The 14602-nt window shown below is 39.4% G+C and overlaps 1 protein-coding gene across 2 annotated transcripts in view; it reads right to left on the bottom strand.

Moving 5' to 3' along the window:
* TNNI3K (TNNI3 interacting kinase) overlaps nt 1-14602 on the bottom strand; it is a 404175-nt gene that overhangs the window by 99488 nt on the left and 290085 nt on the right. For both annotated transcript variants that reach the window (XM_086390587.1, XM_086390580.1), the window contains one exon: nt 2613-2722. In XM_086390587.1, coding sequence (XP_086246713.1) covers nt 2613-2722 — 110 coding nt within the window. The remainder of the gene's footprint in view (nt 1-2612; nt 2723-14602) is intronic.

The following is a 14602-nucleotide window of genomic DNA, read 5'->3' as shown; positions in this document are numbered from 1 at the left end:
CTTTCTTTTTCCTTTTCCCACTTTTAAAAACACCTTCATCTTACTGCAGACCCCTTAACTTTGTTCTCTTGTCACTGCCAATAATGCCCCTGGTACATAAGGGCCTAAAGTACTCTGGTCACTAGCTTTCACTCAGAGGGCAGGGATGATGGTTTTCCTGGACTCTTTCTCCTCATTCATTTCTAAATCCAGTCTTTGACCTCCTTCTGTTTCCTTTGAAGAAGTTCTCGGGTTTAGCCCTGCTCCTGAATCCCCATGGTAACCATTGTAGTCTTTGTGTTGTAATCAACTGGATTACTACTGCAATGGCAGCCCAGTCAGAGGCTCTGACTTCAATGTCTTTTGCTTCTGTTTCAGCTCACTAGTCCTCTGCCTTTATTAGGAACAAATCACCTGCGGTACATGTTAAAATGCAAAGTCGCAGGCTCCATCCCAGAGATTTTGATTCAGTCGATTTAGAATAGGGTCCCAGAATCTTCATTTTGACAAACATTTCAGGGTAATCTGGAGCATGTAATATATAGCCTATACTAAGAAACAATGCTTAGCTATTCCAGTGCACACTATGAGATAATTCAATGACTGCCTCACCATAGGAACTACATACAGTTCTCTAAGTGGGCAAATCTTTCATACTAAACTCCAGTGAACTTTCCAGAGAATTACTTTTTGTCATATCTTTCACTACTTTAGAGAAAAAAATGTAACTGTCTAAAATTTCATGTCCAAATTCTCTATTCTGGTTTCCAAAGCTTTCCAAAATCTGATCCCATCTAATAATCAGAACACTTCCCCCCTTCTCACTGTTTTCCAACCAGCATCTCTATCTCTGATAGGCTAATGTTTTCAGTGTCCTCTTCTTTTGTTAAATGTTTATTTATTTGGCTGTTTGAGCATCAGTTGTGGCATGCGAGATCTTCGTGTGTCAGGCAGGATCTTTCTTTGCAGTGCATGGACTTTCTAGTTGCGGCATGCAGGTTCCAGAGTACATGGGCTTTAGTAGTTGTCACACGTGGTCTTCAGTTCCTTCACAGCATGTGGGACCCTAGTTCCCTGCTCAGGGATCAAATCTACGATCCCTGAATTTCAAGGCAGATTCTCAACCACTGGACCACCAGGAAGCCCCATGCACTCTACTGTCTTTATGGGCCTTGGCTAAGAAGACATGCACAGGAGACCACAATGTGCTTCAAATTTAAGGAATGAAGCAAAGTCAGACGTAAAAGAAAGAACGTGAAGTGAAGCTGATAACCTAGCAAACACTGACCAGGCAGTGTGATGTTGGTGTCTTAGATCTAAAGATGAATTTGTTTCAAATGAGGGTCTGGGACAGTCCCTCAGTAGCTATTAATACAACATTCCAGTGACTAATAAGTCTCTCGTGTGTCTTTTCTCACAAAGAATTTGCCTTCGCTCTCTTTGTTCCCTACTTGCTGGAACTCCTTTAGCATCCATTCTCATCTCATCTATTCCTGGTTTCCTTCACTTTTGCTTGTAACTATAAAACCATAAATGTGTATATGATATTAATCTCCGTATGACTGCTTAGGCCTTTAAATGCTATGAAGAGCACATCTCCACTGAATCTCCTCACCCATCCCTGAGGCTGTATTCGGTAGAGATTCAATTAATAGTTGTTTAAGGAAAGAGTGAAAACTAGCCCATTGTTCCCTTTCTTCTTACCACTTAGCTTACTGACCAGCTGAAGACCTTGCTGGGCAATGCAGTGATGACTTAGGCATGTCACATACAGAGCCAGCTCAAATTTAGACTGCTGAGATGGATACCACAGCCAAGCCAGGACCCACCTGACTGAGTGACTGAGAAGCCCAGACTTTGCCAGCCAGTCCGAGACTTGGCCTTTCCTACTATACTTTCTCTCCATCCTCCTCTAGAAGAACCACATCCCCGGAGCCAGAGTTTGTACAGCCCCCTGCTTAGCAGTTAAGAGTCTTCTACTAAGCACTCAATTTTTGGCCTCTTAGTATTTTTATTTTTAATCTTTAATAGTATTTTCCTTTGGTCCTATTCTGATTTCTCTTTCTCATTCTCCAAACTGTTACTTGGGCATCTATCCTATGCCCCCAAAGAACGAGAAGCCTGCATACTGCAACTAGAGAAAAACCAGTGTATCAAGGAAGACCCAGTGTACCAAGGAAGGCCCAGCACAGCCAGAAAATTTAAAAAATAAAAAATAAAAAAAATAAAAAAACAAGCACTGGTCATGGAGTCTTTGCTTGCAGGCCTGCCTCATGGTGAAAGGCCCACACAAATCCATCTTGTGCCAAACTTCTTTCTTAAAAAAATGACTAAGTATGGCTCAAGCGTAGTTAATAAAATTGCAGCTGAGATGAGACTGAGTCATCTGTCATACCCTGGTCTCTCTTTTACTAATCAGTTGTGAGAAACATTTCAGAACCAGAGAGCAGCAGCAAAGAAATATGAGATGCTCAGACTTCTCGAGGCAATTAGAGACTAAAGAGCAGAAGGCAAATCAGTCTTTCTGCCTTGACAGCCTTAAAATACACATGGAAAGTAGACTTTGGAGCTACACTATTGGTGACAGACTTTGACCATAACACATTTGCTAAGAGGAAATAAAAATTACTCACCTCAGGACACGCATTCCACCCTCGCATAAGCAGGGATGCTATGGGCTTTGGGATGGAATAGCCGATGGGAGGTCTGATGTGGTGGTAAGCCATGTCTGCTGCCGCAGCCGCTGCAAACCAAATGGTCATGTCAGTTTTGAAATTCACGTATTTATTTCAAGAAACATATGAACAGACAACAAAGAAATCATTAAAAATCAATCTGTGCAACATCAGCAGAGATTCAAAGAGGGCTCTATGATATTTTTTTAAATGCCTAAGCAACACAGTGGATAAATTGCTACTGTAAGTTTGTAATTGTTCATTTTTTCGGTTGTTCATTCAACAAATGGTGAGCAGAGGGGGTTTATACAGGAACAAAGAAACAAAGGAGCATATAAGCAGCAAGTAGTATTGGGTATGTACATGATGTTTTAGGAAGTAAAGACTGAAAGGCAGATCGGACCAGGCTATACGATGCCATAAATCCCAGGCTAAAGCACTTATATTACACATAGTAAGATGAGGTACCACTGAACTTTGCACCCCTGAAAGCACTTGTATCATTTGGGCAAAAAAGGTTATTTTTTAAAACTTAAATCCTGTTACTGGTTACAAGAACGTTGGCATTTTAATTTTTAATGTTTATAAAGTAGTTATTATTTGCTGAACTCAGATACTCCAATCTATCATTTTAGCTAATACTGCTCATTGATTGAACTCCCTAGTGTTGCCTGCTTGCTTAGATTTCTGAATATTGCTCATCACAAAGTCCTCATCACTGTTTTGTGATTCTTGGGACTTCTTTGTAGATTCATGATTGCTGATTATTTTTTCTGTTGTGCAGCCAGTGATTTTTATACTCCCTTGGAAACTAAACTTATAGTTACTTTTATTGAACACATTTTACATTAAGTATCATAGAGTCCCTTGGACTGCAAGGAGATCCAACCAGTCCATTCTGAAGGAGATCAGCCCTGGGATTTCTTTGGAAGGAATGATGCTAAAGCTGAAAGTCCAGTACTTTGGCCACCTCATGCGAAGAGTTGACTCACTGGAAAAGACTCTGATGCTGGGAGGGATTGGGGACAGGAGGAGAAGGGGACGACAGAGGATGAGATGGCTGGATGGAATCACTGACTCGATGGACGGGAGTCTGAGTGAACTCCAGGAGTTGGTGATGGACAGGGAGGCCTGGCGTGCTGCGATTCATGGGGTCGCAAAGAGTCAGACATGCCTGAGTGACTGATCTGATCTGATCTGATCATAGTAGATACATACATAAATTATTTCAATCCTTTAAAACTATTCATGAAAGGTAGGTGTTACTGTTACATGTGTTTGTGTGTGTGTATATATGTGTATGTGTATTGTGTGTATGTGGGTAGTTTTTAATTTATAAAAATTTTACTATAACCAGTAGTTAGCATAGCCTCTTTTTTCCCCCAGATTTCATGCTCTCTTCATCCACTTCACATTGAAAGTACTTCATAAACAACACACGAAGCTCTTTTATTCCTCTGAAAAATTGCCCTGCACCCATGGGAGGCTAAAGTTCCAGGACACTGCTTCCTGTGTTCTTATCATGTCACAAGCATCTGTCTCTATCTTAATGACTTTTGAGATATGACCCACACCCACTACCTGTCTTTTACCAAAGTTTACTCAAATTAAAATCTGTGTATGGATCTACATGCAGCAGATGTAATGCAATTATATGCAATGTCACTTAACATTTTGCTTTATGGATGATTCAGAATTACTACATAATTTCCCAACATGTAAAATTAATACTTGTTTTTCATACAAGTTTAGAAAACTAAAATAATTAGAAAGATTATAATCTTAGTATTCAGAGGAAACAATTGTTAAAGTATTTGAGCATTTCTTATATATTCTTCACATCATTGAGCTCATGTCCAATGTAAAATTATGGAATATTTTTCTCCTAAATTAAATATAAGCATTTTCTCATGCTATTAAAATTCTATGTTAGCATATTTTTAATGATTGCATTTAATGTGATTTACCTAATTATTTCTCAGTTTTAGGTTGTTCAAATTTGGGTGTAAACACTTCAAAGAATATGTTTTACAGTATAACTTTCCCAATTTCACAGATCATTTTTGAGGTATTTTGAGGAGTGAATTTATACGTCAAAGGCTATAACCATTTTAGAGACTTTTGATACATACTAATGAACACTTTCCCCAAATAGCTGTAATAGTTTATGCTCTCAATAAGAACTGTGGGAGAGCATTGTCACTATACCTGCATCAGAGTTAGGTTTTCTCATGTTATAAAATATTTTGCTAATATGAGAGGTAAATATATCCCAGGTGGCACAGTGGTAAGAATCCACCTGCCAATGCAGGAGACGCAAGAGACACAGGTTCGATCCCTGAGTTGGGAAGATCTCTTGGAGTGAGGAATGGCAACCCACTCCAGTATTCTTGCCTGAAAAATTCCATGGACAGAGGAGACTGGCAGGCTACCGTGCATGGGGTTGCAAAGAGTCGGTTATGACTGAGTGACTGGGCATGCACACACACACACAAATATATCTGCTCATTCGTTGCTGTTTAAATTTTGTTCTTTGATAAGTAGTTAGGCTTAATATTTATTGATTAGTTATTTGTGTTTGAAGTCTTAAGTTCATTCCCTTTGCCCACCTGGAACTTCAATATTTCCTTCCAATAGCCATCTAACTATACAGTGGTTCCAGGCTGAAGGAAGAGTCAGCAATTTCATTCCTGCTTTTGTCTTCAATGCCCTTTGTAATATATTTATTACATTTTCAATCCATTTCTGGCCACTATCAAGTAGACTTACAGTTGCTGATACTAAGAAAACAAAGAAACAAAAGACTGCTTATAACATATTAGCAAATTTAAAAACATGACATAAAATATGTCTTTGGTGTCACAGAAAACTAGGCTTTTTAGGTTCCTCCAGAGGCCGCTGCTGCTGCTAAGTCGCTTCAGTCGTGTCCGACTCTGTGTGACCCCAGAGACGGCAGCCCACCAGCCTCCCCCATCCCTGGGATTCTCCAGGCAAGAACCCTGGAGTGGGTTGCCATTTCCTTCTCCAATGCATGAAAGTGAAAAGTGAAAGTGAAGTTGCTCAGTCCTGTCTGACTCTAGCGACCCCATGGACTGCAGCCTACCAGGATCCTCTGTCCATGGGATTTTCCAGGCAAGAGTACTGGAGTGGGGTGCCATTGCCTTCTCCGCCTCCAGAGGCTACTCTTGACTATTTCTCATTCATTTTAGAATGACGTAAATAAATAAGCAAACAAATAAACTGATAGTTAATGATCATTGGTCTTCTAACCCTGCTTTTTCACCTTATGATCATTTGGATATTGTTGAGCTGGTACAGCTATAAGCACATAAACCAGCGTAGAGAACACATTTAAACTAATTATACATCTCCTAATGGGTGGGGAGGGACTATTCATAAAGTGAGTTAAACTCAGATGCAGGTGCCAAATGTCTCCTCTGAAACTCTTTTAGACTCTGACACCAAGTATATAAAGTTACTTGTTTGCTTCTTGGCACTGTGTCTGAAAAATCAGTTTAAGATGAATGATATTTAATTCTTCATTATTCAAAGTAGATTCTGCAAGGCCTTGGCATCTGCTTCTCCCTTTTGCTTTATGCATTGTTGGCAGTGATACTACTCATTAGCACCTCTGCCAGAAAGTGGGCAATGCAACGTGAGGGTCATGGAATTGAAATTTGTCACCTTTGAGATTGCTTTGCTTTGTCAGTCTTGCCTAAGTGGCCATGCTACGCTAGCAGCCGGGAACTTTCTGGTATTCCAGATTCAGGAAAGAGAACTGTCAGCCCATTAATCAAATTTTTTACCTTGATTGCTACATAAAATATGTGAATTGACTTACATAAACATTGGTTTCCACTTTCACAACTAAAACTTTGCTATTAAAGGAGAATAAGGATACATTTGAAAATATCAATAACTTTTTATTGAGTGCCTTTTATTTCTTCAGTACTACTCTGATATAGTTATCAATAGTTTGGCAAATTTATAATCTAGATTCTAGAGTAGGACTGTCCAATAGAACTTTCTGCAATGATGAAAACGTCCTTCTGTCCTGCTCAATATAGTAGCATACGTCTATTTAGAACTTTAAATGTGGCTAGTGTGACTAAGAATCTTTTTAATTTTACTTGGTTTCTATTATTTTAAATTTAAATAGCCATGTATGTCTCGTGATTTCCATACTGTACAGCACAATTCTAGAGCACAGTTCCTATTATCCTGAGTGAGACAAATTAAACACAAATTTGTGAGTCAACCTCAGGTGTTTTCATAACCACAGTTTGATTTGTGGATTCAAGTTCTTTGTTACCAAGAAAAGATATGAAAGGAGATTGTGAATGTTGTCTCTCAAAAGAGGCTAGTAACAGAAGAAGCATTCAATACGACATGCATTAACCTTCATTCATTTATTCAAAATGTTATTGCACATTCTATGTGAGTGATGACAGGCAGAAAAAATGAAGTGTGTGCTTTTCAAAAAATTACTAAATGAATGAGTAATAATGAATTACTGTAATTTTCACTGCTTTAATAGTTCAACCATAAGTTCCGAAATGTGACTCTTTTTGCCTCTGATTCCTTTTTCCCTATTTTCTTTCCCTGCATTACATCTACTGTCCTTTGCTGCCGCTGCTGCTGCTAAGTCGCTTCAGTCGTGTCCGACTCTGCGACCCCATAGATGGCAGCCCACCAGGCTCCGCCGTCCCTGGGATTCTCCAGGCAAGAACACTGGAGCGGGTTGCCATTTCCTTCTCCAATGCATGAAAGTGAAAAGTGAAAGTGAAGTCGCTCAGTCATGTCCGACTCTTAGCGACCCCATGGACTGCAGCCTACCAGGCTCCTCCATCCATGGGATTTTCCAGGCAAGAGTACTGGAGTGGGGTGCCATCGCCTTCTCCGACTGTCCTTTAGGTCTTAGCTTAGATAAACTCTCTCTGGGGTCCTTTCCTATGGATTCCCATAGCACTCTATACTATAATAGCAATTACTTAACTTAATTGCCTAGTTACTTGCTTGTCTCTACAAATAGATCACAAGCTCCTTGAGGTCAGGACTGTGGTCTTTTCACCATCGTCTCCTGTGCTTAGCACAGTGATTGGCATTTAGCAGGCATTCAATAGATAGGTAATGATAAATCAATAAATGTGATAGTTCGAAATATGATTTCATTGGAAAAAATATAGACCATGGTATATAGGACTCGCTACACATTTATTATACAAATGAATGAAGATGATGGATTAATGCCAATTAATATGTTGCTCATTATTATGCTTTTAGGACAGAGCATAATGCTTAGCTATCAAGAAATGTAGAATGAATATTAGGTTTTGTTTGATGTGAAATTAAAACATACTTATCTCATGACATATTGTTGGACAAGGAAATGGCAACCCACTCCAATATTCTTGCCTGGAGAATCCCATGGACAGCACAGCCTGGCAGGCCACAATCCATAAGGTTGCAGAGTCGGACATGACTGAAGGGACTTAGCACGAGTATGTGACATATGGAGCCCATGATGTTATTTTTTGTTCAAACATGTTGGGAGGGGGCTTCAATAAACTGAAGCAGTATGAAGAGTAAGAAATGCCCTTAACTAGGATATCTGGAGCCTAATTTTCAGTCTGGCTTTGCTTTTAATTCTCTGGGAGATCCCAATTAAGCCAGTTTGCCTCTGTGAGTATTAATTTCTCTAAATGTAAGATGAAGCAGGGAGGGCACACTGTAATGGTGATAAGCATGGGTTCTGGGGACAAGGAACCATGAATTTAAGTCTTGACCATACCTGTTAGTAGCAGATGATATTGAGCATGCATCTTATCCTGATAGAACCTGATTTGTGATATACACTTAGAATTAAATAGAAGAAAGTCTACATAGAGCATCTGTCACATTGTTGACTCTCAACAAAAGTTAGTTGTTGTTGTTGCTATAATCATTACCTACAGGTCTAAGGCTCTTACTGCTTCTTTTTAGTCTGAGCCTAGAGAACCAGATATCAAAAAATATTATATATTTTCTATTCTCTTTAGACCCCAACACATTGCATTGAGTTACTGCAAATCACAAGGCTAAAAACCTCCTCATCTGTCATCAGCCCCAGTTCATAACATGACACAGCCATTGTGGAGAGAATGACTATGCAGTAATCCATGATGAACTTAATTAGCTTTACATTGTTTATGGATAAACTGGTACTATATTCTGAATTCTTCAAGGAACCTATCACTTCCTGTCTTATGTTTTATAAAAGTAAAAAAGAGAGCAACAAAGTACAATATTTTGTTTGTAAGTTTTGACTAAGATAAAATTGCCAGAATTTTTTTTTCTGGTTTGTGTGTATATGTGTTATAAAAAACACAATTGATTCTACTTCATTGTTTTTTAATGGGTAGGGATGTGGTGAAACAAAGAAAATGCAGTCTACCATCCCAGCAAGAGCTAAGACACATTCTTTGTTAAACTGACACTTTTCAGTGATGTATCACCAGAGCATACAGCATCTGAGAGAGACCATGAGATTGCAATCTTGAGATTGTACTAAGAATGGCTTAATTTTTTAAACCACATCCCATTCTCATTACAGGCTGTCAGAAGAATAGATTAATTTGCACCATTGTCTGTTCTCATTGCAATCTTTGTCAGTGTAATGAAGTATTGGAATGTTAATATCAGCTATATTCATAGAAATATCACCATCCATTGGACCGATTTGATCTTTCCTGTGATCTGTGTAGTGACTAGCTGGCATTACTCTTCTGAGTGATAAACTGATAGGATTAGCACAGCAAACATAGGACTTCAGAACTTTAGTTCACTCCTATTTTCCTATCACTGCCATAGCACTGTCCACATCTGCAATGTGCTTCTTTCTGCCCTTTGAGGTTATTCTGTATCATGCCCTTTAGGATCCCAATCATATGTGGAGCAGAACATAGTCATCTAATATTAAGCAAGGGTAGAAAAAGCAAATGGCTACAAATATATGAGATCTGTGACATAACTGGGTCTCTAAATTACATTAATTCATATTTTTTAAAACCACATGTGACACACAAAAATTTTGCAAGCCATATTTAGCTACTGGACTATATAGATCTGCAACTCTGACGTAAAGCCTCAGTATAAAGTTTCACCAAAATTTGGCTAAATTGGATAAATTATCAGTTGTTCTTAATTTGCTGCCATATCCCAAACTTAGTTAAGAGTCTAGCATTAAGGAATCCCAGGACACCGAGTTGAGTCCCCTTGCGAACCAGATGGCAGCATACGTGGAAACAAAAGGAAAATAAGAGGCTCTTTTCTTGGCTCCAAACTATAATCCAAAAATGACCCGCAAAATTGAGTCCCTGGTTATAAGGGAATGGGACTGGATAAAATATGGACTGATGAATTAATTCATCCCAGACTTCTCCTTTAGTTTTTCATGATATATGAGAGGAGACAGACCCAGGAGAGAGAGAAAATCTGGGAAGCAGGTGTTGGTTTCCTTCTTTAAAATGTATCCAGGACAGGTCTTCTTTGCCAGGTCATACCAGCTTCTTTTTCATCTTGCCTGATTCTTCTCTGCTTGGCTTCATAGCTTGGCTCCTCCTCCCTCCCATCTCATCATTTCTGTCAGAGATCTGCTCTCTTCCTGTGTCCATCATCTTCCAGCTGGCTAAGTCAGAGGCTCAGAGGCAGTCCAGGACTTCTCCTTCTCCTTCGTGCTCTCACCTCAATCCGTCGGCGAGTCCTGTTAAAAATCTCAAAACCAGCCTCTCCTTTCTCTTCACTAGTGAAATCTTAGTTAAGATTTGATACATTCTCTTCTGGATTACCTGGTTTCCTTGCTTCTTTTTCAAACTTCTCCAATCTACCCTCTGTTTTGCAGCAAGAGGGAACATTCTAAGACAACAGAGTTGTACCACTGCCCTGCTTAAAATCCTGCAGTGACTTCCACTATTGACAAAGGCTCTTTACCCTGAAGCTCTAGCTTTTTGTTTAGGGCATGTCTTTTGCTGCTGATTCCCTTATATGCTCTGATTCATCCCTCCCGAAAGATGCCCCTGCATCCTAGCCAGGCTACCTTCTGCCAGGATACTTTTTCCATCTCCCCATTATTTACCTATTAAATAATACTCATCTTTTAAATATGCAGTTCAGTATCATCTGTCTAAGAATCCTTCCCTGATATCCTATTGCACCACCATTCTGGGCAGGAGAGCCCTCCAGGGAGCATTCTTTGCACTCTCTGATTCCCTCCAGTTGGGATATACTCTGCTGATTGTTCTTTTTCTCATGCTCCCTCTACACTACAAGGTCCTAAGCAATGCTGTTTTCCTCTTTGTCTTCCCTCTTACTTTAGCACAGTTTCTGGCCAGAGTAGTACTTAATGATGACTTAAGATAATATTTATTGAGTGCTTATTATTACCAGCCATCATTTCAACCCTTTGAGGCAGGTCTTACTATTATCCCCATTTAAAAAATAAAGACACTGAAGTACTCAAGTATAGCTTGTTTAAGCAGCTTTGAGTAAGATTACAAGACTCATGCTTTTACACTTATGCCAAGTCTCTTTAGCCTGAAAAATATTTTCTAAAAAATTGAGTTAATTGCCAATGTTTAAAAATCTTTAGATTTCTGAAGAAGCACACAGAAGTTAGTTGATATGGCAACAGTGAGCAGGCATCCCTATGTTTCTTTCCAGGCACTGTTTGGCTGCAGCTAGGTAGCAGCTGTCCCCTTGAGTCAGAGCTTGTGATTTCCTGTCCATCACACTGGCCTGCATCAAGCTTTTACTTGCTTCCCCTGATCATGTGGGCATTTGATCGTGGGATGCTAGATGTGATGGCTTTTTCAGTTTTTTCTGAACCTGAGATTATAAGGTTAATTTGAATATATTTTGTGTAAAACAAACTCTAGCTTCAAATTCTTCTAAAGGCACACTCATCACTTGTATCACTTGTAGTCAGTGCTAATATTTGCATTCTATTTATATATTCCTCCCAGGAAGTAGGATTCTGTTAAATCCAGAAGGATGAGCCATGTGTAATGTTGCTGTTCCCATAATTGATAATGCTGTCCCACACTGTAGTCATGGATTTGTTCCTCATTGTAAATGGCTAATATGCAGCTTATATTGAATCTGATCCTTCACATAATTTATTGCTGAACATTTGCTAGACTGCCTAACCACTGCAATGATATTAACAGTCTCAGTTCTTGATGCATGGTAACTGTCTAACTTTAAAAAATTCAGCATCTATCATAAACAAACTCTTCTTTCCAATAAAGTACTATATATTCTAATATATGAGATATTGGATTCAAGTTATCTTTGGTGAGACTTCTGTTTTATTATATAATATTCTCCCTCCAAAAACAGTAAATATTTCTGAGGGCCCATGAGAGAGGGAATCTTTATCTTTTTGAAATATTCATTTTATAATTAGCAAAGGGTAAAAGAGTAGAGAACATTGCAAAAATATATAAGTAAAATATGATAAATATGATAATAAATGACAACCTAGGGCATGGAAGAGACTGCACTTAACTGAATATTGAAGAATTCAGGAGGCTATTTTTGGAAGAAGTAATATTTAAACTAAAACCTAACAGTAAATTGGAGTTAGTATGATGAAAAGTGGGGAGGAGTGTGTCTGACAAACAACTCCCGTGTGCAGGGACATGGAAGTGAGAGGAAATGTGTCATGTTGGGAAAAGGAAACAGTTCATTGTGACCGAGCATAGAGAGGCTGCAAGTGGGAGGCATTGGGCCTGGAGAGGCAAGAAGAAGCCTAACCATAGGGGCTTTTAGATTGTTTTAAGAATTTTTTTTAATCTTAAGAACAAAGGAACATATTGAAGACTTTAAGTAAGGGGAGCTAGATGATCAAATTCGGGTGTCTAGAAAGCTATATCTAGGGCTTCCCTGAGGGTTCATCTGGTAAAGAACCCACCTGCAATGCAGGAGACCCTGGGTTGATTCCTGGGTTGGGAAGATCCACTGGAGAAGGGATAGGCTACCCAATCCAGTATTCTTGGGCTTCCCGGGTGGCTCAGCTGGTAAAGAATCTGCCTGCAATGTGAGACACCTGGGTTTGATCCCTGGGTTGGAAACATCCCCTGGAGAAGGGAATGGCTACCCACTCCAGTATTCTAGCCTGGAGAATTCCATGGACTGTATAGTAAACTCTTTTTTTTTTTTTTTTTTTAGCTTTTCTCTCTAATTTTATTTTAACTCTTACTGTGATGTTTTGCAGCAGTTACTTTACATTGTAATTTTTTCCTTTAGTCCATCAGGATGTACTTTTGGGAGGAAGAAACCCTGGAGCCTAAAGACGAAAATATCATGGAAGCTAAGCACATTTGTCATTGCTCCCATAGGAATTGCTTTAATAGCTGGCATTGCTATCCCTGCCATGATCACTGGCACTCCTGTATACCAATAGATTGTTTTTAAAATGTTTTTTTTTTTAATCTTAAGAACAGAAGAACATATTGAAGACTAAATAAGGGGAGCTAGATGATCAAATTTGAGTGTTTAGAAAGCTATATCTAGTTATAGTATGGAAATTGGTGAAAAGAAGATGGTAAACAAAACTGGAGACATTTAAGACAGTTAAGATACTCTGCAGAATTCTACTTGTGAAATAAGGAAGTAGCCATGGACAGGGAGGTAAGTGGATATATTTGAAAGATATTTAGAAAGAAGGATTGAAAAATAAGAAAACAAGTGAAAAACAAAAGTAAATAAGGAAGGAAGGAAAGAAAGATGGAAGGAAGGAAAAAGGAAAGAAAGAAGGAAAGAGAAAAGTCAAGGATGATTTTAAAGTTTTTATATGGTCTCCTGATGAATGATAATTCTACTTAAGCCCAGAATCATAGCAAGCCTTGACCCTGCATTACAATTTTCCCTTATCTTTTATCTTACAGTTGCAGAGAGATTTCAGTTTATAAAATTCAGTCATAGAATCATCTCATTTGATCCTCAGAGTAATCTCTGTGGAGTCATCGTTAATTGCATTTACTGAAGAAACTGAGCTTGTGAAAGATACTAGAGGCCAGATGAAATGCAACACATTCAAGAAAGCAAAAGAAGGTTTGAGTGGCTGGAGCACAGAAGTGAAATATTATGAGCAAGGTCAGAGGTCCTGAATCATGTAGAGTGTTGCAGGACATATTAAGAATTTTAAGATTTATTCCAAAGAACAAGGGAAACCATAGGATGATTTTAAGCAATGGTAACATAGTCACGTTGACTCACTGGAAAAGACCCTGATTGGGGGCAGAGGGGAAGGGGACGACAGAGGCTGAGATGGTTGGATGGCATCACTGACTTGATGGACATCAGATCAGATCAGTCCCTCAGTCATGTCCGACTCTTTGCGACCCCATGAATCGCAGCACGCCAGGCCTCCCTGTCCATTACCGTCTCCCGGAGTTCACTCAGACTCACGTCCATCGAGTCAGTGATGCCATCCAGCCATCTCATCCTCTGTTGTCCCCTTCTCCTCCTGCCCCCAATCCCTCCCAGCATCAGAGTCTTTTCCAATGAGTCAACTCTTCGCAAGAGGTGGCCAAAGTACTGGAGTTTCAGCTTCAGCATCATTCCTTCCAAAGAAATCCCAGGGCTGATCTCCTTCAGAATGGACTGGTTGGATCTCCTTGCAGTCCAAGGAACTCTCAAGAGTCTTCTTCAACACCACAGTTCAAAACCATCAATTCTTTGGCGCTCAGCCTTCTTCACAGTCCAACTCTCACATCCATACATGACCACAGGAAAAACCATAGCCTTGACTAGACGAACCTTTGTTGGCAAAGTAATGTCTCTGCTTTTGAATATGCTATCTAGGTTGGTCATAACCTTCCTTCCAAGGAGTAAGCGTCTTTTAATTTCATGGCTGCAGTCACCATCTGTAGTGATTTTGGAGCCCAGAAAAATAAAGTCTGACACTG

Source organism: Bos grunniens, chromosome 3, assembly GCF_055505025.1.
Source record: "Bos grunniens cultivar Pamir isolate PY7600 chromosome 3, Bosgru_T2T1.0, whole genome shotgun sequence".
Classification (NCBI taxonomy): domain Eukaryota; kingdom Metazoa; phylum Chordata; class Mammalia; order Artiodactyla; family Bovidae; genus Bos; species Bos grunniens.
The sequence above is the reverse complement of the archived record's forward strand: the minus strand, read 5'-3'. Positions and strand labels throughout refer to the sequence as shown.